General features: G+C 42.6%; 1 protein-coding gene across 1 annotated transcript in view; it reads right to left on the bottom strand.

Moving 5' to 3' along the window:
- Positions 1-12,239: 12,239 nt before the first annotated feature.
- The window catches only part of kcnq1.2 (potassium voltage-gated channel, KQT-like subfamily, member 1.2), a gene marked incomplete at both ends in the record, with an annotated part of 151,641 nt that continues 136,756 nt past the window's right edge, over positions 12,240-27,124 (bottom strand). The window contains one exon of the mRNA XM_079163478.1: positions 12,240-12,386. Within this exon, the coding sequence (XP_079019604.1) occupies positions 12,240-12,386 (147 nt within the window). The remainder of the gene's footprint in view (positions 12,387-27,124) is intronic.

Here is a 27,124-nt window from a genome sequence, read left to right on the forward strand (position 1 = left end):
TCTGACTTTTGGTTACTTTTTAAACCTGCTGCAGCTTGTTTGGTTTAATCTATTAAAACTTTGCATTCGCTAAACTCACCCTATGGGTCTCTTTGTGGGTTAGCTTGGCCAATGCAGAAAAAAATATAGCATCAAAATGTTGTTACACTATTAAAGTCCGAAGTGCAGAGCATTGGCAGCAGCTGTGAGTGCATTGCTGTGCATGGAGGCATCCTGGTTCAATGTAGTGACACTCCCAATATGAATCTGCCAGTTATTTGAGTGGGCTGATGATTGACACCTTGGTCATCCAATGAAAAAAGAGTGTGGAAAGCAGACCACTTGTTGCAGCCAGTAATATTTAGTGACTTATCATGGGAATGGCTTCCGTGGAAAATAAATGTAAGTGCTTTGAGCTCAGAATACGATCCTCAACTCTAAGGTGAAATGCTGCAAGTTGAATTCTTTTTTTACTTGTTCACTGGCCTCAGTAGCATCTTTAATTCTGTGAGTGTGTGTGTGTGTGTGTGTGTGTGTGTGTGAGAGAGAGAAGAGCAGAGCAGGATAGACTGCTCTCCCTTTTAAATCTTTTGTAGTGTGTTTTAAATTATTATATATTTTATTATTATATATCTTAATTTTTGAATTGTTTGTACCATTAATAAGATTATCACATTATTAAAATTTTGAAGAAAACAAAATGTTTGTAGAATGTGCTATGCTTAGTAGTGCTCATGGGAAGTGTATTTTTGTACCTCTTATTTAAATCTAAAATTGGGAATTAATGATAAAAAAATCCATCTTCTATTTCAAATATGTTAATATAATTATTGATTTTGTTCTAATATTTAGTGATAGACTCGCATTATAAAACTGAAAAAAACACCTTTTTAAATAGAAACCCAACCTTGTAGTCACTTAACTGCTTAAACAAAATCATGTTTGCACCAATGCAACTTGTAAAATTGTTAAAATATTTTGTTTTATCTTACATATGAATTTCTAGTCATTGTCAACATGCCAACAGCAGAGCCCTAATCCGTGGCGAGACGCTCTTTGACCTGAAGTAACTCTATACTTCACGTGTCTCGGTTTCTGTCATGGCACATCTTCTGCTGTAAAACCCAAAAGAATGCTTTCACTGCACGGCATCTCCTCGCTTCCTCCCTGTGCCACCGACACAGGAAGACACCTGCAGCAGCGCTGGTCCTGAAGTGTGCAGGTGGGTAACCTCAGCTCAGCCGTCCACCCCCACTCTGAGCCCGGCCCATTGTCCCAGTGTGTGGGCTTTTGTGTGAAGGGCCATTGTGAGGGGCCGGGGCCGGTCACTGTTGTGTCTGGGGCTTCTCTGCTCAGACAAAGAGCCCGTCTAGGAGCCTCCACCCTGCCCAAACAGAAGACTGACTGACTGACTGGGTGTCTGGGTGTCTGACTGACTGCTTGACTAGGTGGCTCGCTGGCTGACTAACTGACTGACTGAATGGTTGACTGATTGATCGGATGGAGACAGAAAAGGGGGAAGTGTGTGTTGACAAATTTTGGATAATAAGCGTTCAATACAAATATATTTTTTTATAATGGTGAAAATGTACGTGCACCTTTGCTTTTGAATGTAGTATTTTTTGTGTAATTATAACAATTACTGTGGGTTTTTTTCACAATAAAAAAATGTGTGTTTGAGAAAAGTGTGTGTGTATGTGTGTGGTTGAGTTGGAGAATTGCATGTCTACAGAGAGCCTTATATGCTACAGGTACAGCATATTAACAAAGCATCATTTTTGTATCTATTTATTCAGTGAGCACGTGCATGTATGGCAATCAGTGGCGTCAACACCTGTTATTACTCAAGTTCAACACGACCATTATCTTATTTCTTCAGGCAGTGGGAGGTGCAATCTCATCACACTGATGTAATACCTACAGTTACTGCAACATGTTTTATTGTTTGTCAGAGTCTGACAGATGTCCTTATTAATAGCATTATTAAATAGCATTTATCATATATTTCTGTCCTGCACGTGCATTGACAGATAATGCCTTATCATTCCATTCTCTTCAAGCGGTTCATCGGCACCGAGTCATTGCTGAGCAGCTCCCTGTAGATGATGTCTGCTTAAACTAAACAGTTTATTGTAAGCACCACATTTCAAGAGGGTCAGTTATTCAGCAGGGCATTGATACACTATGACGCAACAACCTCTCCTTGCATAAGAAACACCTTTTTCTTTGCTGTCACAGCAGGAATGTCCCTGAAAGCATTCCTGTAACACTCCGACACTCCATCGCAGCCACCCAAACACGACCACAAGTGAGCTCGAGGAAATTCCAGTGAGCCAGTCAATCAGAGAACGTAGAAGGCATCGTCGCATGTGCCAAGAATTCACACTTCCTTGCTGTATCAACAGTAACAGGTTATATCTTTTCCTGTTAACCGCCCCGGCACTTAATATAAAGTCACAAGTTCCTCCCCGTGCTTCCTGCCTAGGCCACAACCCACGTCACCAAGTTATTCCCTTGGCACCCCACGCTCTGAATGTGGAGAAAGCAAGTGCCCACAAACAAACCCCTAACGTCTCTCTCTCTCTCTCTCTCTCTCTCTCTCTCTCTCTCTCTCTCTCTCTCTCTCTCTCTCTCTCTCTCTCGCTCTCTCTCTCTCTCTCTTCCCTCTGTTCCCTCTGTTCCATTATCTCTCCGTCGTGCGTCTAGCAGGCCAAATTGCATTTCAAATTCTCTATTTTATTTTCCGCTTCTCCGAGCGTTTGTTTTAGAATGCCCGGAGTGGGTGGTGCTCAATTGGATTCAGTGAGCCAGGAAAGCTGTATCAATACAGTAAAAAATAAATAAAAAAAAAAACAATTTCATTGAACAGCGAATCTCTGACCTCGCTTTGGTTTCTCAAATGTGCTGCAGTGTGTGATGTGCGGAGCGTGCGAGAGACTCCGGGGGATGAGTGACAGGCAGAGGAGGGGGAGGCGAGGTTAGAGGGAGATGCTGCGGAGCATCGAATGACAGATGTGCAGATGTGCGTCTGTGCTGCGTTTTCGCAGGGAAGAAGAGGGGGAGGGGGGGGGGGTAATGCTCATTAAAGCAGCGCACCTGCAGCCTATCAAAGAGCCTTTATCTTTTATCAAGGCAAATCTGCTCAAGCACGCAGCGCGAGAGACGTGAAAAGAAGCAGGCCGTGCTGCACGCTCAGTCTGACTCATTCTCTCTGTGCGTCTCCTGACCAGGGGATGGTACCTGGCCCCGTTAATCCTGTGAGGAATGCGCGAGGATGCGTTTAGATGCATTTGGCCGAGAAATAGAGGCAGAGCTTCCAGCTGGAACATCTGTGCGGAGAATCTCACTGTGATATCTTTAGCCAACAGGAGGGAGTCACACCGTAGATTATCTATGTATGAGGCTCTACTGCAACTATATGTGCACTCTGATCATGTCTAAATACAGTCATGATATCAGGTCACAGGACGCTTTAACTTTGCTATACTGCATCCTCAAACAAAACTTGGATACACTGGTTTGAAATACTTAAAAAAAATAAAATAAAGTCTCTTATTTCCTTCGAAGATTTTAGAATATCATTCTAAAGCACTTTGGATGCTACTTGTAATTGCTCTTCTTAATGTGTACTACTCTGTGTATGTCAACTGTGTGTTTGGTGTGAATTTCTGTGTTTTTGTGCATGATCATATATTCTCTTTTGATCTCAATGAGATTACTTGTTTCAATAAAATCTGCAAAAAACTGCAACTAATGATTACTTTCATTATTAATAAAAATGTGGATTTTATTTCCTCCTTTTAATCAATTTAGCATTTAGTTGTTGACTGACTAAACAATTAATTGACCAATCATTTCAGCATTCAAATATATTCATTAATACATACCCTGACTTATTTGACCTGTTAGGGCCAGGTTCCAACATACAATGTTAATAACAGTAAGGGTGGAAGTCACGGATAAATCATTTCATTGGCAGGGGGATTTTGTGTGAGTGTGTAACTGTAGTGATACATAGCAGTTCACTGGGGTGGAGACACAGGGCTTCATATTAAGTTAATTTGTGTGTGAGTGTTATGTTATGTCGACTTATATCTGCATAATGATTTTGACTAATGCATGATCAAATGTAGCTCTTATCTTAAATATTGTGCTACAGATGTATTTGTGTGGTGTAACCGTCTGCATAATGTGTGTAAACTATAGCAGAATGGCTTTTCCACACAAATGATGACGACAGCACGGGTGTGTTAGGAAGTGATGCCAGTTTGACGTGAAGCCAAATATTTCCATATGATGCAACTTTTTGTAACATTTGCAGAAGTGTATGTGGCAATAATTCCATTCAGTCAAAATAGATCTCACAACCCTGACCACAGTACACATCAAATGACATCCCATCCACCCAGCCGGCCTTGCCATAATGTCTAAACCAATGACATGGGAACACTGTTGGTTAAAAATGACACCGAATGGAAAACTGTCTTTAGCGTTTTTTTGGATCGGTACCAGAAATGCATAAACTTTCCACTTTTCATGAGCAATAAAGTGGTCCACATTTCATATGAATATACCCTGACTTCTCTCTAATGGGTCTTTTTTTTTCTCCCTGTCCTGCTTCTGCTGCCCTCATCAGGAGGCCCGTGAGGCCTCTGTGCTGCTGGGTCTTCAGCTCTGGTGTTGAAAAGATTCCTGCCATAAGAATGAGTGAACATGTTCTCTAACACAGGACTTGATGAGAAAAACAGACTCTTCTCCATATGAAACCCACCTCTGCTTTTGGACAGCCGTGGATGTGGTCCACTGGCTTCCCAATATTCAATTTTTCACTTTGTTTTCAATTTTCACTCACTGCACAGTGCAGTGTTGCTGTTTTGGGGGGTTTTGAGCCACCTTGCTGTCCAAGCTGTGCATATTACTCTAAAAAAACTGCTCTAAATAACAGACTAGACAGAGGTTGATCAGGATTAGGAATAGTTGATGGTTGGATAGAAATCAGCGTCTACCGCATCTCCTCCCCAATAAACCTCATTCTTCTGAGAATTTGTGTTGTGTGTATAAAGAAGTGTGAAATAATGAAACCATGTTCCACAGAATTGCACGACAACCTTTTTCTAGTAATCCTCAAGCATTATGCTCATGTTCTGTTTTCACTTCCCTTTTTCTATTAAAAATACTTTAACAAATCTATACATATCTCCAGACTGACAGTCAAAGCTTGTACTGTATTGACTTCTGTGTTGTTTTACAGTAACCCCCCCCCTTCCTCCCTTTCTGTCTTACAGTAGCTCCATGGTGCAGCTGTCCACCATGCCTAACATTCTGCCTCGGCTGGCCAAACTGGCGCACCACTGAAGTCCTTCCAGTTTCTAGCTAGGAATTCTCTTTCTGTCTGGGGGAAAAGTCCCCAATAATATGACCTATATAGCCCCCAGCTTTCCTTTGCACGCCCTACCGCACCTCTGCAGCGCTCCTGACAACACATTAGCAGCAGTCTCACTTCGCATAGCCGGTCCTCGGCGGGGTTTCCGTGGCTGCCTGGAACCAGAATGTGAAACTGAGCAGCTCAGACGGATCTTTGGATCTGATCAGTGCCGGTTTGTTCTGTTGCTCTTGGATGCTGAGCTTTCCTCCGGACGCAGGGAGGGATGAGGCACGGTGAGCCACAGACATATGGCTGAGGGAAACCGCGTAAGGTCAAAGGTCACAAGGGGTCAACCTAACCTCCTGGCCTCTGGTTGATTTATAATCCCATGGGGTGATGTCGCCCTGCTCAGGCCGAACAGAGGAGGGGTCAAAGGGCGTACTGTATCTGTTGTGAAAGGTTGCAGAGAAACCCATTTTTCTTAGATAGGGATAAGTGGATGCAGAGGGCCCTGAAAACAAAGCTTTAACTACTCTAGCTCCATTTAAGATGAGGAACTTAACCACTGCTGCATTTCCCACAGGCATGTAGTCAATACTTAAGTAACGATAGGGCTTAACAGGGATTTTTTTCATGTTAGGCTCAACATGAATAGCGGTGTCTCGTGTCTCTTGTTACTTAATCTTGACCTTGGTAGACCTGCTTTCACACCAAACTGCCTACACACAAACATTTACGTAAGCCAACAATAATTCTACAATACAAATGTTTTTCTTCCAAGCAACTCCCCTTCAGTTCCCGTATGAGCTGGGTATTCTCTTTTTTTTTTTTTATGTGGTAGCACAGTACTACTTAACACTATTAGGATCACAGGTGTGTGTTTATTGGATGTTTTAGGATGGCTTTGAGCCAGCCTGTCTATAATAAACTGGAACAGTATAATTTATGCTTGAAGACCAAAAATGGGATGGTCAAATATTCTATGGTATAGAGGTGCATGGGAGGGCAAGGAGCTGCACCAACTGTCCTCCAGACAACTGCTGGCCTCAGCTATTTAGGGACAACTCCTGACAGAGTGGCTGGCATCAGCTGCTGCTGACATTGTTTGTCACAATCCTGGTTGATACGATACACACACACACACATGCACACACACCTGTTGACCCATATCTGCTTTCATATAGCACTGCTGGGCCTCCATGCCTGGGCCTCTCTAGACAGGTGGCCTCCAAGCACCCCCATGGTGGCCAGGCACGGCCTCACTGCCTGACAACTACCACCCACTCACCGGCCACAGCCTCCCAGCTGAGCCTGTTTGGCAGCTTTTTTGACAAGGGACCTTTTTTGTGGGTTTCAACAATAATCACTAGTCTGCTGGATTTCCAGCCGAACAACACTCATGCCACATATGGCTTTGTGAATTTCTGAACTTGTCATAGCTCCTTTGAAAACATCTTTTTTTTATGGCTTAATATGTAAAATGTTTAATTTCAAAATTAGATATCCACCAATAAAGAAACACACGTTATTTCAAGATACATTATTGAATTTTATCATTACAATATTAAGTAATCTTAAAGCTGCAAATTCAAAAAGATTTTCCAGAAAATGCAAATGTGCGTTTCCATCCACAACTGTTATATGACTATTAGGAGTCGGCTCAGGAAGGTAAACAACTGTTGTTGCTTATTTTCTAGTCAGTTTTTATGGTATACCATATATATGAGATTTGTATGGTATACTATACCATGACCTTTTCTATAACAAACCATTCTATGACTTTGTATCACATAGTATACAGGGACATTTTATGACCTATTATACTATGACTTTTTGATGACATTTTTATGGCATGCTATACTATTCCTGACAGGTTTTGTGACATATTATTACCTTGATATGACAAACTGTATTATGGCTTATTTTATGACATAACATAATATGACTTCTTTATGGCATACTAGACTCTGACTTTATCACAACATACTAGACTATGACTTTATCACAACATAGTATCCTATGAATTTTTTACAACCTCTGTATTGTAAAAATGATGTCTCACTATTCCATGACTTTTTTAATGACATAATAAACATTGAATTTTATGATATATTATATTGTGAATTTGTATGGCACACTATACTATGACATTTTTACAAAATAATTTACCATGCCTTTTTATGGCATAATATATACTATACCTTTTTTTACCAGATATGACACTGTAACGTTTTATTTGGCATACTATACTATGGCTGTTTTAACAACATACTACACTGACTTTTTATGACATATGACATACTATGGTATGACCTTATTTAGTCTTTTAATGACATCCTATTCTATACTCTTTGAAAGACGTTTTTGACATTCTATTTTAAGGCTTATTATATATATATAGTTATTTATTAAATATTTTACAACAACCTTTTATTGACTATACTATGACTTTTTTACAACATGCTATACTATGCCTTTTTATGCCTTTTTTATATACTTTACTCAGGGTTTTTAATGACATATGATACGATGGCTTTTATATGATTTTTTTAGGATATACTATACTATGACTTTTTATTGACTTTCTTGACATACTTTACTATGGTTTTCTATGATGTACCATACATTGGCTTTTTAATGCTATACTACACAATGGCTTATTTATAAACTATACTATGACAGTTTTATGACACACTATATTATGGCTTTTTTAATTTACTTTTTTATGACTTTCTCCAAGAATATGGCTTTTATATTATTTATGACATACTATTTTATAACTTTTTCGTGACATTTTTAACATGATATACTATAGCTTTTTATAACAAACTTTACCATGACTTTTCATGACATACATTAAAATGACTTTTCTATGATTTATTTTGACATATTATAATAAAGGTTTTTACTACAGTACTAATTTTTTGCTCGGAGTAATTTGAAAGATGAATTTATTTATGGATTTAAAATGACATTTATTGATATATTTTTACACTTATGGGCAACAAGCTGTAGTCACAGCACTGACATTATGACCTTCTAACTTTGATAAGGTGTATGTGTTAGCAAACAGTGGCTTAATTACACATTGAACAGACAGAGCAAAATTAGCATTCAAGTGGACTTGTGTTTGCATCCAGCTGACAAGTCCGATATTCCCTCCACTTGTAGCTTTGTTTTGTTCTCCACCAACTCCTGAGGGAAAGAAATATCTGGCCCTTTAGCTGCCAGATGCTCCATTATGTTCACCAGCTAGTCGTTAACTTTGCCTGTGTGCGGTCTAGTGTTGGTCAGTTAGTGTACATTGGTTTTATCAGAGCTTTTTCACTGAAAACAGCTGCTGCGTCTGAAAACGATACTGCTGAGAGCAGTGAGAGTAACCCCAAACAGTTCTGTTGACGGTCGTATACCCAAAACAAAGAGTTAAAATACTCTGAAATGCAAAACAGAAGGAAATCGCAGGGTCAGATGATAATTCTCTGTTGATTTGAGCTGTAATTCTGTTTTTTAATTAACATTAAATTATATGAGTCCGTAATGTAAAAAGGCTGCTATTCTTACCTCACAATCCAGTTATAGAGAACACGTCAGGATGCAGGTCTTTTCTTTGCTTTACAAACCAAAACAACAATAAACCAACCCAATGGCAAGTCACATAAAACCATTGGCCGGCAGCCCGAAACTTCACATGAGCTAGTTGAACACCACCTGCCCAATAAAAAAATAGCAGACAGTTGAAGTGCTCAAGTGAGTGGTAAGGACAGTGAAGAAACTCAGGAGTTGGGGAACCAAACTCATCTTAACATGAGTGAAGATTTAGATTCAACAGAAACAGGATTCTACAGAACATATTGCTTTGATTCTGATGCATTTTATTCTAATACAGCCGATACTAAAAGGGTCATGTTTTTGAATGATAGCTGGCCATTTTCATAATCTGATGTGTAAGCTGTAAAAGTACCATACAATACATCTGTGTGATTTCTATGTTCTACGAGCCTATTTTCAGCAGCATAGAGAAGTTCTGTTCTATTTTGAGCGTGGCTCAGGTGGCAGAATCAAAGATGACGATACGGATGATCGACAAAGCTCAGTGAGTCAAGCCTTTCATGACCTCGCGGAGTCCAATCTCTGCATGTACTCTGAGAGTCCAGCGTCTGTGACAGTGTGCCCCTTATATTCTCCTTTCAACTGCTTCCTCAGATTTTTTTTAGCTTGTGCTTCTGTGTACTTCTGAGATCAAACTGCCTTTTGAAGTGGTACTCTCTCTCTCTCTCTTCTCGCCGTCTAGTCTCGAGATGAAAGAGGAGCACGGGGTGACACAGAGTGGCCTCCGCAGACGGAGGTAGCCATAGGGTCTCTGTTTCTCCCCTCTCTCTCTCTCTCTCTCTATCTCCCTGCCAAAATCCCCGAGCAGTGATAGAAACCAGAGGAGGACAAAAGGCAGCGGAGCACTGCGGCCCTCCGGCCCATGTAGTCTCTCTGGCTAATTGAAAATGGCTTTGCTCTCCCCTTTGCTCTCTTCCCCTCACTTATGCTCCTGCTGTCCTCCTCCTGCCTCTCCCCCTTTTCTTTCTTTCTCCCCCCGCCTGTCCACCCCTCCCCCGGGGACGACCCTCCCTCCTTCCTCCCCGCTCTCTCTCCCTCTTCTCTCTGCGCTGGACCGTGCTGATCTTGGGACATCCCCAGTATTTTTTGGCCTTTGAAGGCAAATATAATTGAGTGGTAATATGAGATGTATTCTCTTTTTCCTCTGCATGCCTCCCTCAATGGGTTCTGGAATATTGAAGTTCAAAGTAGGTGCGGTGAACGTGTTATTTTTCCTTACTCTTCCCCCTTCGTGGTGATTGCAGTGTGAAAGGAATTTAGTGAAATAAGGAGATTTTAGTTGGATGGAAACTCCGGCCCATGGCTTACCTTGACCCAGCTCGGCTTGAGCTTGGGAACGAACGGCCCCCGAAAAATCTATAAGACAGGTTTCACCCTCCAACGAAAGCAAATCATGGAATAGATGAGCTGGTAATCAAATTCCTCCCAAGCCAAGAGAGCAGACCGGAGCATAATGAAATTGATTTTTTTTATTATTTACAGAAGAGCTACAGTGCAGAGGGTGTGTGTCAATATCGTTTGCAATAATTTCCATCCATCTGTACAACAGGAGCCTTGCTCTGTCTTTCTCATTGCTCCAACAAGCAGAGATGTTCCAGGTTGATCTTTCCACGAGGTAATAAATACAGTACAATAAGGCAATGTTTCTATTTACAACTCTTATAAAACTGTACAGGAGTGTCACAAAACTAGAGTGCCTTTGAAATACAATTTTATTCAATGTGAGAAAGATAATAGCTTAATTTTTTCAACCACGGCAAAAATATGAAAATATACTGTATACTAGTGCAGAGAGAGAATGCCCGTCTTCTTTCCCCATGTCCCTCTTCACCCTTATTTTGTGTGAGCATCCGTCTCTTCGGGAGTGTGCATGCTATAATTATGGGAGGCCTTTCATACAGTAGCTACATAGTTGAGTTATTCTCTATTTTCTACTTCCTACATGTCTCGGCGTCCCGTCAGATAAATAGTATGGGAACAAGTGAGCGCATTGTCTTTTCATTTCAAACGTGTGCTCTCAGTGGTATCCTGATATTTCCAAACCTTTCACACAGAATTAGTGCGCCTGCTCCTTAAAGCTTACTGTTTAAATTCTGCACATTTTCCAGTGTTTCTTTTCATTAGTCGCTCACAGTGAGTAATCTCCCCTTACCAGGAATTCAGCACTTAATTAGCTCTGCAGAGCAAAAATAATCAGAGCTTTAATGGGGCAAATTTATTTCAAATTGCACACAGCAGCGTGAGCCCCCTGAAGAGGGTAATAGAGGATATTAAGCAGGGTGGAGTGAGTAGTGGTGCTGCTAAAAGTGTTTGAGACTGGATATATGCATGAAACCTCTCAGTGAAAATCTTGAAGCAAACTGCCTTAACTTTAGACTTTTTTTCCTGTAACGAGGCACCAGCCCTGTCATGGCAGTTTGCTTATTTTCATTAGCTGCAATGTAGCAGTAAATCAGCACCATGTTAGCCACTCACCCCGGACACATTTCTTTCTTTCGAAGTCAACAGATAATCGTCCCTTCCCTCCTTGTGTTATTCGATCACTACAAACAAACACCCACGGCAGCCTAAGTACAGTTAGTCCTGATGGATATGTGGCTATGGAAATAACCCTGTTGTGTACTGCGTGCGGATGGTGCCAAGATAATCAGAAGGATTCGAGGAATGCCTCGGCCATGGCTGGACTCTCTACTTTTTCTCTGTGTCTTTGGGGAACCGGGTGCTTTGATTGCATTATGACTTCATTACTGGGTTAGTTAGCTTTGGAATAATATTTGGAGTCGAGGAATGCAGCTCAGTGACAGGCCACACATAAATTAACATTATCTGACGAGTGTGATTATGAGGCTAATGTAGGGAAATAAATCCATGTAGCCTGTCGCTGCTTGAATGACCGTGTCCTGCAGTGGAAGACTCAGGGCCCACAATGCTGGTGTAGAAGAGAACGCAACATTTAGTCGACATGAAAAAGACCCATAAAGGGGCACAAATCGTCAGAAGGAAGGGGTCAGTTAGCCTTCTTTCTACGCCACGAATCCCACTCTCAGTGGTACTCTTGGCCTCATGTCCTAGAGCAATGCAGCTGCCAAGTGGACAATTAAAAGTTGTTCTCTTCTCACTCTTCAAAAGTCAATGAGAACATTTTGGATTGCAAATGAAAGAGAGGGTTTTTGGAGAATTGAGAAAATGAATTTGCAGGCTGGACCACCATGTTGGGGGCTAGGCTGGTCCTTTAATTCTCCTTTGGTGATGACGACACCATCCCAGTTCGACCAAGGCTGCGACATCAGAGCTCCTCGTCGATGCTGATACCCATGCGTTTCTGGATGGTCACCCTGCGGACGGAGGGCTTGGATGTCAGCTCCGGCTTGGGTGGAAACTGCTCCATCAGGATCCGCAGGATCGAGTTCATATTCTGGTCCATCTGGTGAACCTAGATTTAACACAATGACAAAATACAGTCAGCTGAATGCCTCCGGGATAAACATGCTGCACATAAGTACAGTGCAGACCTGCATTACGAAACAAACAAAACGAGTTTGCGCTTTTGTTTCGTATCCAGCTGCCTCTTTAATATTGTTGCAGTCCCAATGACAGAGCAGTACAAGGTATAATGACATGGTAGTCTGCCAGTCGCCGTCTACCTGCTAGAGCCACTCATTACAAAAGCTATTGAGCCATATGATCCTTGAGTAGGCGGACAGACACTCACACACACACACACATACAGGTTGCTGTTTACATGCTTTCCCAACTGTAAACACAGGTGTGTCACCCAACAGAGACATCTCTGACAGGGCGCAGCCAGCCTAACCATGGTGTAATACAGATGAATGGCCCCACCTGAGTAATAGAGGTAAGCAGATAACAGGCCGTCTGGTGACATTCAAATACAGACATACGGCACGTGTACACACCAAGACATCCTCACAGCCACAGGAAATAAGTAGGCGCACAGACTTACTGCACACACTTTTGCATCTTCAAAGAGATTTTCTACATCTTCACAGCCTCGGCCTTGGTTTTTACCTCTGCACTTATTTCTTTTTCCGTCCCGAGGTACTTAGACAGCACACACACGCACAAATCAGTAGCCTCTGATGGCTCCAATGGCTTCAAGAAACCAGGTAAAATGATAAAGATGGTGCTTTGTAAATCAAAGACTAAACAGCAAAGCACTTCAAAGAGCCATAACATCTCACGCACCGGGCAGAACAGACAGATTCAGAATCCTGTCTCCACTAGACGCTGATAGCGAACAACTCAGGCCAAACCGCGGTATTTCTGGCAGGACACAGTCAGATAGTTAACATCAATGGCGTTTTCATAGACCTAAGGGTATGGCCCCTCTTTCTCCCCGTCTTTTAGTGAGTGTGCCTGATGGACTGGACACTTTTACGGCAGAGCTAGACATTTAGCAGCTATTATTGTTGTTGAAATATGAGCCATAATAGCAAGTGTAAATCTTAAATATCACACTGTGTCTCAGAAAAGAATGAAATCACATCACAGCATGCCAATGATCATAATTTACAAAATAACTGATAAGATTCCAGACAAATAAATTAGTTTCGAGATCTCATTACGACAAAATGAATGTGTTCTCGAGTTGTGTGCTTCTACAGTCAATGATAACACAGATCGTGAACTTAAGGTGATGTGTAAGGTCAAGTACGCTGGCTGCTTGAAAGACTGGACTACTACTTTCATGTAAACTCTGACCATAACTATTTGGTCAGAAATATACAGTATGACTTTATGATCTTGACACTTACAGCTGAGGTTTCCTGCTATTTCACCATCCACAGTGCTTTCCTCTGTGATTGTACCATGACCTAAATAGTTGTGCTAAGTAGACGAAGCACGCGCTGGGCCCGGATAAAGCTTAGAGAATAATAGGCTATCATAAACATGTTGGGCAGTAATCTACAGACTTATCTACATTCTCGTTGGGGCTTAAAATGGATCAGGAATTCCTCCTGTAGTGTTTTCTGAAAGCAGTGGCCCTGGGGACCCACATGAGGGACAAGAAAAACATTATTAGACAGGTGTGTTGCAAACACGCAAGACTTTTTGATTATGCATATATATGTGTGCTTTGTGGGGATGGATGTGGAGGGGGGATGCAAATGTGTCATGTGTATGGATGTGTCACTGGCTGTTGTGAACTTGTGTGTTGATGGAGAACATTTCCATGTATGCGTTTCCAAGTTTGGGTACAGGCGAAAGAGATGAGGTGATTACAAGTGAGAAGGAAGAAAATTTGAGTTTATAGATAGCAATGACAGATTATTTTCCAGGCTGCAGTTTGTTCTGTCTGTTATGCAAATATCATTTTATGAGTCCTACAGTCAGTGTTGATGACTGCCATGCTTGTAACCACTGTTCCTCTTTGCCAACAAACCTTCTTACTGGGTTTGACCCGCCGTACTATATGTTGTCACGGTTTGTGAGACTTTTCCTTTTGCCACATTACATCATTTTGCGTGCTTACGACAGATGCTGAAGCAACTTTTGCACCTACCTATCTGGCACCTCTATAAATCGAAAAAGCACATATAAATCGAGATTAGCCATGAGTACAGACAAATGCTGCTTTTTTGTGTTAAATTAAATATGGTTCGCTTGTGTCGTTAGTTGTAATTTCCATGAGGTTCTCTTAATTGGTATTTACTGAAGGGGTATTGTATTTTGTTATCTTGTTCACCCTGCATAGCGTGTAAATGCTGGAGTTGGGTGTCACCACTGCTGTGTCATATAAACGCATGTGATCCGGTGACAGGTGATGCTCCAGCTGTCCCCAACCCTCCCTCTGACCACGGACAACACATGGGACAGTCAAATGTGGGGCTGACTCAGTCAGAAGCACCAGATGTAGACAGTATTCTTGAATTCAGTTTGTGTAGGAGATCCCTTTCATTTATTTTTTTATTTTTCTAATTTCTGAACTATATAAATAAAATGTGAACTTACCCCAACCCAAGAAAGTATATTGTCTTTATCACCTGACAAAATACAGAAGATGTAATACAGCACACAAATACTGTATCTAAATAAAACGGGCATACAATTTCTTTGTTCACTAAAGATGGGTAGTCCTGGGAGTCACTGTAAAACAATGAAATACACATTACATGTAGGGCTGCAACTGATGATTTTACGTGACTTATCAATTGTTTTTATTTTAATCCATTTATTGCCTAATCTATAAATTGTCCTCAATGAAAACTATTTCACGTACTTCCAATCATTACAGCGCCTGGTGGAGACACGTACAAGTAGAGAGACAACGGTGGGGAGGACACAGAGCTCCTGTTCACACAGGAACACCCTTCCTGACCACCTTCCTGCCCTCCACCTGCGGCTGTTTGTTTGTTGTCTGCTACACTACAACAAACACAGACGCACACAAGTAGACAAACAAACACGCATACAGTGTGTACGCAGAGTTGTTTGTGCTAGTCTGCCTGTCACGTAGCGAATAACAAATAAAGAAGGAGCGTGACGAGGGAACACATCCACGTCAGCACATTATAGGGGAGAGTGTAATAATGGAAAACTAATAAAGAGCTGCAGTGAGTCAACATCTTAGTGACACCACTGAGTAAAAGTAATTATGAGCCAAAATGTCACAAATCTAAGTTTGTCCTGCAAAGTAAACTAAATGTATCATGTAAACAGCTGGTGTGGTGCTAAAAAGAGAACATGTCCAATTTGTATACATTAGTTAAATGAAATACAGGATAGGATAAGATGAAATAAGACAAGATTATCTTTATTATCCCTGCAGGGCACTTTTTCGTAGACACTAAAGCTGCAGCACAAAGGGCAATAAAAGCATTAAGTATGTAAACAAGAACAGACATCGGCACACGTCAGTCACAAGTTTCCAGAAATGCATCCCATATGTCTGAATTTTGTGAAATATAGTGTCTTAGTGTCTTGGGTTTGGATATTTCCCTTAGTGTACAGTAAGCAACATGTCGATTTAATATTGAAAGTTCGAACATGTTCTGAATCTACACTCAATATACAGCTAGAAAATATACGTTTTCTTTTGAGACTTATGTAGAAATTTAAAAGGAAGATCAGAATTAAAGAGGTCAAAGAGAAGAGAAGAACAAAGAAGAGAAGAACAGAGAAGAGAAGAATAGAGAAGAGAAGAGAAGAACAGAGAAGAGAAGAATAGATAAGAGAAGAGAAGAGAAGAGAAGAACAGAGAAGAACAGAGAAGAACAGAGAAGAGAAGAACAGAGAAGAGAAAATAAGAGAAGAGAAGAACAAAGAAGAACAGAGAAGGTAAGAACAGGGAAGAGGCATCTGCTTTACTACAAATGTCATTAATTCACACACAGTTATCCCGAGCTGGCCTGTGCCGATAGAGCGATTCACACTGCCATCTGTTGGAGAGTTATAAAGCCTGGAGAAAAGCCTGGTGCTTGGTATCGCTGCATGCTCTGATTCGTGCAATATTCTACCATCGCATAATTGCTGACAAATGGAGACATGTCATGCAAGAGAGAAATGAGATACTGGATGAGGTAGACTGAGGGAGTTTTGTGGTATTCCTGACATGTAATGAATAGTAGTTAGTTATTGGGAAGTGGTGTGGCTTATTCGTCAGGGAAAACAAGGCCGGTATATGCAATGAATGGTGCACTTTTGGCTGCAGATTGCAGTCCTTTGAACGGTCAATACACGGAGCACGTAGGCAAACGAAAACACATCTACCTCCCCTTCTTGCCCTTTCTTTGACAGTTACCTTGAGGAGGACGAAGAGGAGGGAAGAGGAGTGAGTATAGGGAAAATACAAGGAGAATAGAGTAGAGGAGACAGAGGTGCGGGGCTGCCAAAAGGAAAGACTACCAGCTCCAGGAATGTCTTGGCATCTGTGTAAGACTAGGCTATTCAACAAAACAAGATTCCTGTCATTGAAATGCTCTCAATCGCACGACACAATGGAGACATAGCTGGGACAGAAGGAGCGATAAGACGAGAGGAAAACAATCGCAACAGGTCACCGTCCTCGCATGCTGTAGTGAATGTGTAATGTGTTTTCCCATCACTCTGACCTCAAAAAACCCAGTGCTTCAACCTGTGTAACACGAGACATTTTTCACAGCATCATTCTTTCTATGTTATGGCTGTGTGCACCTACTGTACATGGCACTAGCATGACTCACCTAATGGGGATTCCAATTGGAAGGGAACCATTTAGTTCAACTGGGGCCTTTTGGGTGACAAAGCAAGGTATTAAAAAACAGAAAATATCCAGTTACTGATGTCAATTTCCTTTGTTTTAAACAGTCAAAGTAATCCTTTTTACATCTAATGTGCAGCCATCTAAACTCACAATGCTACGGCGCAGGGATGAAAAGCTTGCCACATTTACTCAAGACATGGCAAAAAACTCCTTCGGATAAAGTATGTCTTGTGCAACAGTGAAAACAACAGTCTAAATACGCCAGTACTTAAAGATGCCCTGTGGAGCCTTCTTGTAAACAAATGAAGTTGGTACTTACAAAGGCCCAGCAGACCTGTTGAAAGCATTTTCTCCCATAAAAAAACATTTGCAAAGCCTTTTTCTTTTTCAATATTTCTTTGTCATACCTATGGCAATCTATTAGTACATGTCTGACGGTTTCCAGTTCATTACAGTGTGTGGGTAGTCTAAGAAGGTGCGTCTCCTATTCTTAGAGTGTTTGGTTTAATCCTGCATGTCGCAGATGATACAAACAAAATGGGTACCTGCCTCTCCACAGTGCCACTAGTGGTCAAAATAAATCAACTGGGTACCTGTAAAAGAAAACTAAAAAGAACTTAGGGCCTAAAGCTATAATTTTAAAAACAAATACTTAGATAATGAAGTCACAAAGAGCATACAATTAAAGGCTAACGCATAGTGAATGTAGATATAACAAAACCATTCCAATCAAATAAACCATCACAGATATTCAAAAAATCGGACACCTCTGTACCTTCAATTAAATAAATCTTAATCTTTCCCGCTAACAGATCTCCCACTTTACTCCCCCTTTACTTTGCCCTTCCCTGCAATATGTCCCACCTGTATTGTTTCCCTCTCACCAATTGTACTAACCCGTTTCCAGGGAAAAAGTGTAAACCAATCTCACATCACCAAACTGGCACCTTGCCATATAAGCAGAGGGTATATCAGACTTCAGCAGGTTGCCACACACAGGATTCCAAAAGAAGTTGCACATTTGTCCTGTAAACCTTTTAAGGTGACAATATGTCAATGTTTAAAGCTTGTTCGGCTGCCGCCAAGTAACCAAGAAAATCTGTAAACGCTCTAAATAAGTGAAGGCATTCCATTCGAACCCAGAAGTTGGATGCGCTCATTTCCTGTTTGTCAGCATGCCGTCTCGAACAGCCTGCAGGTTAAAGGTACTGTTGTGTTGTTTCAACTGGAAACAGGAAGCAGCAAATCAAAATCTAAATGTGGCATTGTGTGAATATAATTATTACAAAATAAAGCGTTCAAACATCCAGTAAAACAAAGAGAGAGTGTTCGTTTCCAGTTATGCTCCACCCCTCTTCATATAAAAGAAGAATAGCAGCAGAAACAGCAGAGGGTCAGATCAGGTGAATTTCTCTGCCTCTCCACAGATCCGAGGCTCACCCAGACTGGCTGCCTGCTCTTTGTGTTTCACCTACGCTCACTCACACACATATGCGATCCAGCATGTCGCTCGCAACACAATGGTCAATGCAGAAAAAGCAACAGAGGGTGTACACACTGGCCTCGCTGGTGGGCCAATAACAAGCTAGTATTACACAGAGGTCATCATTATCATCGCAGTGACAGAGCTGCATGAATGGAGAATGGAGGCCAGGGATGAGTGGACGGAGGGGAGGAAGGGAGAGGCCAGAAAGAGAGAGTAAAGGAAGAGGGGAGTTAAACAAAATGTAAAAAAAAAAGCCAGAACAAGAGGAAAATACATTGAAACATTTGAAAGCAGGAAAAAAAAAAAAGGACACTGCTGGCTGTTTTTCTCCAGGAGTGGAAGGTTAACACTGACACTAAAACACACACACACACACACACACACACACACACACACACACACACACACACACACACACACACACACACACACACTAAACCAGGAAAGTCAGCAGGCCACTGATGTGCTGATGTTGTCAAAAGAATAAATCACGTTTTTTAAAAACACTACATTGAGTGACAGCAGGCAACAAGCTATAACTCTTCAAAACTAATAAATTCAGCACAGCAGCACCCAGGTTTATTTTCAGAACTTCAGAAAAAGAGCAGTACACTCACACAGCACAATACCTTCACTTTACTCTAAGGGAAGTTTGTGACGTTGAGAGTTTTTTAGTTTGTAGAGCCAGCAGGACAGGACGTTCTTTTGGAGGGGCATCATTTGGGGCAGACTGAATCCATCACTCCACTCGTCTTTGCTTCTGACTTTTTAATTGAGAATACATGGCAGCTATGTTATTTCTCTTAAACTGTCAGCAGTTACATGATAAATGTAAGGAAAAGGATAGGCAGTGCAGTTGAATGATGATGAGTTTCGTCAGTGAGTCACGTCGTTGCCACTTAGCTCAGTTGATGCCCAGTGTATATTTGACAAATGAAGGTATCAGTAACTGAATTTGCTAGATTTAGGATGGCTACATGTTTTTATTCTCCTGCGAGAATATGCCAGCATGTCAATTACGATTAATCACAATTTAACTCAGAACTGTCTAATTTCAGCGATTTTTCATGGAGCTTTTCGATAAAGATCTTGGTAATGACCGACATCTGTGACTGCCTGCGGTTTAATCAATTTACGGGACTATTAACCAACAGACGCACACTGTATGGAATGACTGCACAGGACACAAACTGACCCCAATTCTTGCTCCGTTCCTCCTCTCACAGGCTTAAAAACAGCCCAAGATGACCAAAGAAACATTCTAAAAATGAAATATATAACGTGAAAGAGAAACACAAACACAAGTGCAGAAGTGTGAGATCGTCTTATGACAAGCATGTGTCGGCGGTTAAGAGAGGCCGGAGGAGGAGATTGATGGATGGAGGAAGGAGAGGAGAGGAGGACATTCAGACAAACTACAAAAGTCTCTGGTGACCATATTGTCAACGGGTTGTTTTCGCTGCCTTGTGAGTGTGCTGGCTCATCTTCTGGGCTCAAGAGCGGGAGGACAGTTTGTGTTCAGTTTCTGGGCCTGGACCATGTTTAGGAAATGGGATAGCGTCGCATTATTTATGTTTGTGTCACTGAGTGCGGCTTTCATGAAAGAGTGTGGGTAATGCATTTCGGGACCTGTGTGTGAGACTGCATGAATTTGAAGGGGTGACAGGAATTATTAGTCGTGAGTTTGTATAGTTCAGAGTTTGTGTGTGCGGCGTGTCTGCATGGTTTTGTGTGTTTGAGTTCAGGTTTCCTGCTGTGGGCCTGATGTCAAATTCCTTGACTTTTCCAAGACAACTAAATAGGAGCATTACCATGACCTTAACATGTTCTTCCTCTTTGGTTTCTAAAGGGCTAAACACTGGTTTCCATAAGAGCAGCTGAAAACCACCAGCTAATGCAATGAATGTGTGAAAATGTCAGTCTGGTGTATTCATGAGACCCGTTTGCAAAACCTTTCCAGAGAATTTATGAATATCCTTGAATTTTCTTTTCTTGAGCGCACCTCTCAGAAGCGTACAGATTTCCCTGTGTGTGTAGTAATACTCTGTGCAAATGAAGCCGTAAAGCAGCATCCTCAAAGTGTACATTCGCATGAGGTGAACTGGGGTCATGGCTCGCAAGTTGAGTGAGAACGAGAAAGAGGGCGAGCGAGAACGACAGACCGCGTGAATAAGTCCTAAACCAAACGCGTCAGCTCGACTCAAATTCACCAGCCCGACGAGCAACTGACCCGCTCCACCAGCGGCCTCCGTGCCAGCTGGAAAACAGAGCTAGCCCAGCTCGGATTCACCACGGGCCGGGCCGCTGCCAAGGAGAATGGATTCACTTTAACGCTGGCAGATACAATATGTTCTTTGTATTTGTAAAAGCAGGAGAAAGAGATGGATGGAGAGAGAGAGAGAGAGGGAGAAAGTAAGAAGAAATGAAAGGTGAGGCTGGACGGCAGCAGTGCGTATAGATTGGTTCTGGACTGAGAAGAGGAGGAGGAGGAGGGAGTAAAAGAGGGAAATGGTGGTTATGTTTTAAAGAACAGGAAACCGAGCAAGAGCACCTGACGCACATGATAAGTATCAAGGGCTGCGCCACGTGCCGCTTAACTGCAGCCAAAGCTCTTTTCTGCAGGGGTGGCGGCGGTGATGGTGGTGGTGTGTCGAGGGGTGTGTGTACCGGCTAATCTCTCCTCTGAGTGGGGGCCGCACTCAAAGCTGCTTTTGTTTCTGAAGGCTACTTTCTTGAGGACGTACAATCCCCCGCGTCCACTCCTCGCCTCCTCCTTCTCCACTTCTCTTTTTTTTCTCGCTTTTTTATCTCTCCGTTGTTCAGAGCACACGCCTTCTCTCCGAAACACTGTGGGTGTTTTATTTGATTTACCGATCATTCTGTTTGGACATGGCTGTGAGAGAGAGAGAGAGAGAGAGAGAGAGAGAGAGAGAGAGAGAGAGAGAGTGAGAAAGTGTGTGTGCATCCCCATGTGGTAATCCATGCCTGTGTGTGTCCATGCGCATACGTACGTTTTGGGAAACACTGATGGTCTTTCATGTTGTAAGGAGGTAAAAAAAAAAAGCCATAAATCGAAACAGCCAGAGAGACCGTTGGGCGCGGTAGAGGCTTTGATGTTGTGTTGGAGGCGCATTAGCGTTTTTCACGTTGAGAGATGTGAGGCCCGGGGAAATGTTACCGCAAACAAAATAAATGTGCAGCATAAACAAGCCAAAAGAGATGAATTACGAGAAGGCTGCCTCGAGATGAAGCCGCTGTCAGCTCAGATGACTACGGGGGTGAGGGAATGCTTTTAGGCTCCGCTCCCCCGTGAATAGCACAAGAATGTTTGTAAGGACCATACGAATATGTTGGCAGTTACATTTAAAACATGAGGAAAATATGATATGTAAATATCAAACATGAGCATTTATATTGACTGGAACAGAAACCCTTATTACATTTGCTAAAAAACTGGGTAGAAAAAAACTGAAATATCACACAAATCAAAGAGTAATCATTTCACTGATGTATGATTGTGTCCCATTATTTAATAAATTCCAATGCTACTTCAGAATTTGTCAAATGTTAACTTAAGAAGGGTCGAAGTTTGAAAAAGTTTAAACACACTTGAGGGGGGGGGGGGGCATATAGGGTGGAGGGGATAAGCAGTTGCCTGGTGGACCATTTGTCCTCAGAGACAGCTGGACATGATCCTAACTGGTCCCCAGTGTGGTGGCCCTCATGAGGACAGAACACGGTGTCCCACACATTTTACCCCGTAGAACAAGTACGGTAAACGACTCAAAAAAACACACGCATACACATGAATACATAGATATATTTCTGGTTATTTAAGGCCTCTCCTCTTCTAGGAACTGTTTCAACAAAAGTCAATGAGGCCAAACTAATAGTTCTTCATCCTGCGCTCCCATGTGGGAGGATGAATGGCCGTCACATGACTCAATCAGGACAGTCTGATTACATTCCCCTGTCTCCTAAGAGCTAATAAACTGGACAGGGAAGTTAGCAAGCGGCAATGACTAAACAGGACAAAACTGTTGACTGCTCTGCCTCTGAATCTCTCAAACTCATCCACTGAAAAGAAGAAAATAAAAAAAACACACAAATACTGATATGCACCAGGACACATGGAGCACCAGAGCAGGGTCTCTGTGTTTAAAGGCAATCTGTCAGTCTCTTTGTCCACACTACTGCATATTTGTGTGTGTGAGCATGTGTACGTGCACCTCGGCAAGAGATATTGCGTTTGCGTCCAGGGTGTGGCCTCGCATGGGATTCACACAGGGGAGTCTTTATAAAATAAGAAAGTCCCCCTCCCCCTGTTTTCTCACTGCCAGCTGCCACAACCACCAAATGCCCCCCAAACCCTCAAACACACACACACATCCACGCACCCCCCCCCCCCCCCCTCCCGTGCCAGGCTGTGGTGGCAGCCAGCGTGGCATCGTCAGTCACCGGGGAGGTGCCATGTTACTACGGCCACTGCTGTAGGTCGGCCACACTGTGGCTTTGTTCTCGTCATCAATAGGCCAGTCAGCCTGATATTATAAATGACAAGGGGCGTGCCAGCACTTCGGTCTAGGTTCAGGGCGACTATTGAAATGGATACTAATGGCATCATGGCTTATGCACAGAAAATACTTTCTCCTCAACAACAAAGATGGTGCTGTTTGCTTAGGAACCATGACACCTACATATTGTATTTATAAGCCTAGTAGCGATGAATCAGATTTTTTTTTTTTGGGGGGGAGGGGGGGGGGGGATTTCTTTCTTATTTAGACTTAAACTGAGGTCTTTAAATTGCTTGTGTGCCTAAAAGTATTTTCAATTATATAAAAAAAGAAAGCTAAAAGCAACTGTTTGCTAATGATGATGATCAATTTGTAATTTTATTTGTTAGTTACTTTTTTCATTGCAATCAATAATTTGACCAACAGTAAAAAGAAGTTAAATTCCCAATATTTTCTAAATATATCAGCTTAAAATCTAAATATGCTTAAACTGCAACAACAAATGATTTATGTTTGAGCTCTACATTGAGGAGCAGTGCTAATAGACAAAACATGCAGTATCAATAGTGTCTATAGCAGGTATTACTTCATCCAAACTATAAAGCAGTTTAGACATGAGGGGGACACGATACTACACACACACGATGTAAACAAGAGTTGTCTGGGTACAGTGGAGGGAGTTGAAGATGATGTGCGTGTGTGTCTCAGACAGAGACAGTATCCACAATGCCCCACCCCCCCGCCAGCTGTCTGCCCTGCCCAGACAGTGGCCCTGTGCCTGGTGCCACGGCCCCGACGCTGTGCCAGCTGATCCTTAGGCGCAGGAGTCAGCGTGACCCCAACCAACCCCCTTGCCCCTTTTAACCAGCATTAAAGCCATTATTTCAGATAGAAAGCTTATTATACTGTATGACCACAGCTGGCCTCACACACACGCAGACCGACAGGGAGGAGGAGACAGCATGGTAAAGCAGCGAGAGACAGAACAAGAACAAGAGGAGACATCTTGTCGCCCACTCGTCTGTTTCCAAATTTAGCATCTTTCCCCTCTTCGCCTCTTGTTTTTGTTATGGTGCCGTTTTTCCTCATCAAAGATGTGGACATGAGAAGTGTTGGTTGGGAGCCTCGCTCTGTACAGACGTTTGTTTGGCTTTTAGTGGAGTGATGTTTTGATGGCGTCTGCAAATGTCGGTGGGAAGCTGAGGAGGACGATTGCGCAGTCCCGGAGACGTCTGGTGGGCCGGTGACAGTGTTTAGAGATACGCGATTGGTCAGAGTGTCCGGGGAGAAACTGCAAAGAGGTCAGCGGGTCGAGGGAGCTCTCAGGAATTGGCTCATTTAATGATGAATTATAAAGAGCAGAATGTTAGAAAATCTGAATGAAACCGCTTCCTTGTGGCATTACCAAATGCAGCTGGAATGAGAGCTGGACTGACTGTTTCCCATTTACAGTGGACAGGGATGTCTGGTGTTATTCCAGAGCCAAATTTCATCAGGACTCCATCAGCTCTGCTTGATGACCCAACATTCTTTCCTGTAGACCAACACTGGGGCCTGCCAGGCTCAGCAGACAAAACAAGACTTGAAACTGATAAGGCCAGATGAAACTATTCCACTCATTTGGCCAGTCACTGCAGCCTGCCTAACATCCTCTGCTCACTACCTCTGCCTTGAAGCTGCTACTGTATTTGAGTGCGTGGTCGTGTACTGAAATTGGTTAAAATAAGGATTGAATTAAGATTGAAACAATACAAAAAATCAAGATCTTAGGTGTCCACAATGGACATTGGCGGTACTGCTAAAACACATTGTGCAGAATGCAGTTTTACTTGCTACTAGTGTTCTTCGTCCCTTCCTTTACAGTATGAAACCATTGGCTGGACTTCTTTATCTTCAAACAGCTCCATAGCCCCCCAAAAAAAACATCTACAGGGAACATTTAAGTGTGATCACAATGGTGGCGTTGCGGAAACTTACCAACCATAAAATTCCATGTACACAATAAGAAAAGTCCACATAACATTTTGTACGTCAGTGCAGCCATCTGGTGTGTTTTCAGCATCTCAGGTATGCCAATAATGACCCAGGGAAGTGTGTTGGCCGCCAGCTTTAGCTTGTTTTTAGCTCTCGCATTCCGTATGTGGTAACTCTTATCTGATCACCCCTGCACAAAGAGGAAGGAATTTAATCACAGAATCGGTAACTACTTTCATTTTAGCTTAATGGAGGGGGACTGCGAGAGAGAGAGAGAGAGAGAAAAGGAGAGAGAGAGATGCACAGCTGCCCGGGTACAATTGCCCTCACAGTACCTAGTCACTGTCATTCGAGAAGGCCAATTGCCTCTTGTCATCAGGGTAAAAGCGAGTAGTGGGGAAAGACACACATGTTAGCCCCCCTATACACACACACAGACACACACACACACACACGTAAAAATAGAGGCGTAGTGAGCGGCTGCCGTGAATGGCCAATACATAGCTCATACCAGAGCTTTATCATCAGCATCAACAGCACACAGTCATTAATTTTGATTCATAGCACTGCCTCAGTTGGGATTTAAATGGATTGGAAAGCATGAATAAGACAATTCAGGCTTGGCTTTCACCAGAGACACAGAGGGGACTGGTGTGTAAAGCTTGTGCACATGTATGAACTTGTAAGCAGAAATTTCTGCACACGCTTGCCCACAAGCTCACTCACTCACTCACTCACACACACACACACACACACACACGCACACACAAACACACACACACCCTTAATCCAGCACACACACAGACATATGTACAGTACAAACACTGAACCACACGCCTTCTCGTCCACCTGTTGTCCCCCCGCAGCGATGTGGAACCCTCCCTCAAGCCTCCAGCTGCTGGGTTTGGGGCGACAGACACATATGTACACAGACTAAACCCCCCCCCCCCCCCCCCCCCCCCACGACAGACACACATATGTACACACCCCTCCTCATGCCAGCAGCAAACCAGAATGGATAGTATTTTTAGCTTGTAGTAAACAGAGAGGCAGGCTTTCATCAAACACAACCCCCTGCCTCTCGCTCTTGCTGGCTGTTTTTTTTCTGCTTCTCCATCTCCACACGATCTCCTCCGTCACTGTCCTCCCCCCCCCCCCCCGTCAAAGGAAGCAGTCAGGACAGATCACAGTCCCCAATTAGATGACTGTTGATCTAGAAGCGGGGAGGAAATGTGGCCCTGTTCAGGAAGTGTCTGCAGGTAAAGCTTTACAAGTGCTTTGCTGAATTAACTCTTTCTATTTTTAACAACCGCATGACCACGGTCTGCCAGAGAGAGTGAGAGACATAAAGGCATAAATGTTCTGCTGCTGCCGCGGTTACTACAGGACATGCTGGAAATATACAGTGTGTGTGCCATGTGTAATACGTCTCTGCCCCCAACTGAGTCTATTTTGGGTTCAGTAAATAGAGAAAAAAAAAAAGGTTTGTGAGTAAATGCATGGAAAAGACTAAGAGGAAAATTCAACTTCCACATCTATGACTGAGCGTTCGTCACTTAGAGTGGAAAAAAAAAACCACTGGGTTGATGTTGTGCAATTTTCTCCCGGGTGTGCACATACAATGAGAAGGAAGGGGAAGCCACCCAAGTTGGGCAATGGTGGCTGAAATGCCACTCCTCTTTGCAGATTGTGGTTTGTAATAGAGGGAATAGCTCAGTGTCACACATCACGCCACTTGAGGTCACATTATCATGCCATCCCAGGCATCATGACTCAGACAGAGCCAGCAGTACGATGTGTATTTCACTGTGATCTTTGCTAGATCAGACCCACCTCGCCATGCTTTTGTTGAGACCTCCAATGCTTTTCTGCAAACTTGGGATTAAATGTTAGCAAAGATCTAATGCTCAAACCCCAATTCATCTTTCTTTTACATTTTTTACTGCAGTATATTTGTCTAAAAAATGGACTTGAAACTTATAAACACAGAACAA

The sequence above is a fragment of the Pholis gunnellus genome (genome assembly GCF_910591455.1).
Source record: "Pholis gunnellus genome assembly, chromosome: 7".
Taxonomy (NCBI): domain Eukaryota; kingdom Metazoa; phylum Chordata; class Actinopteri; order Perciformes; family Pholidae; genus Pholis; species Pholis gunnellus.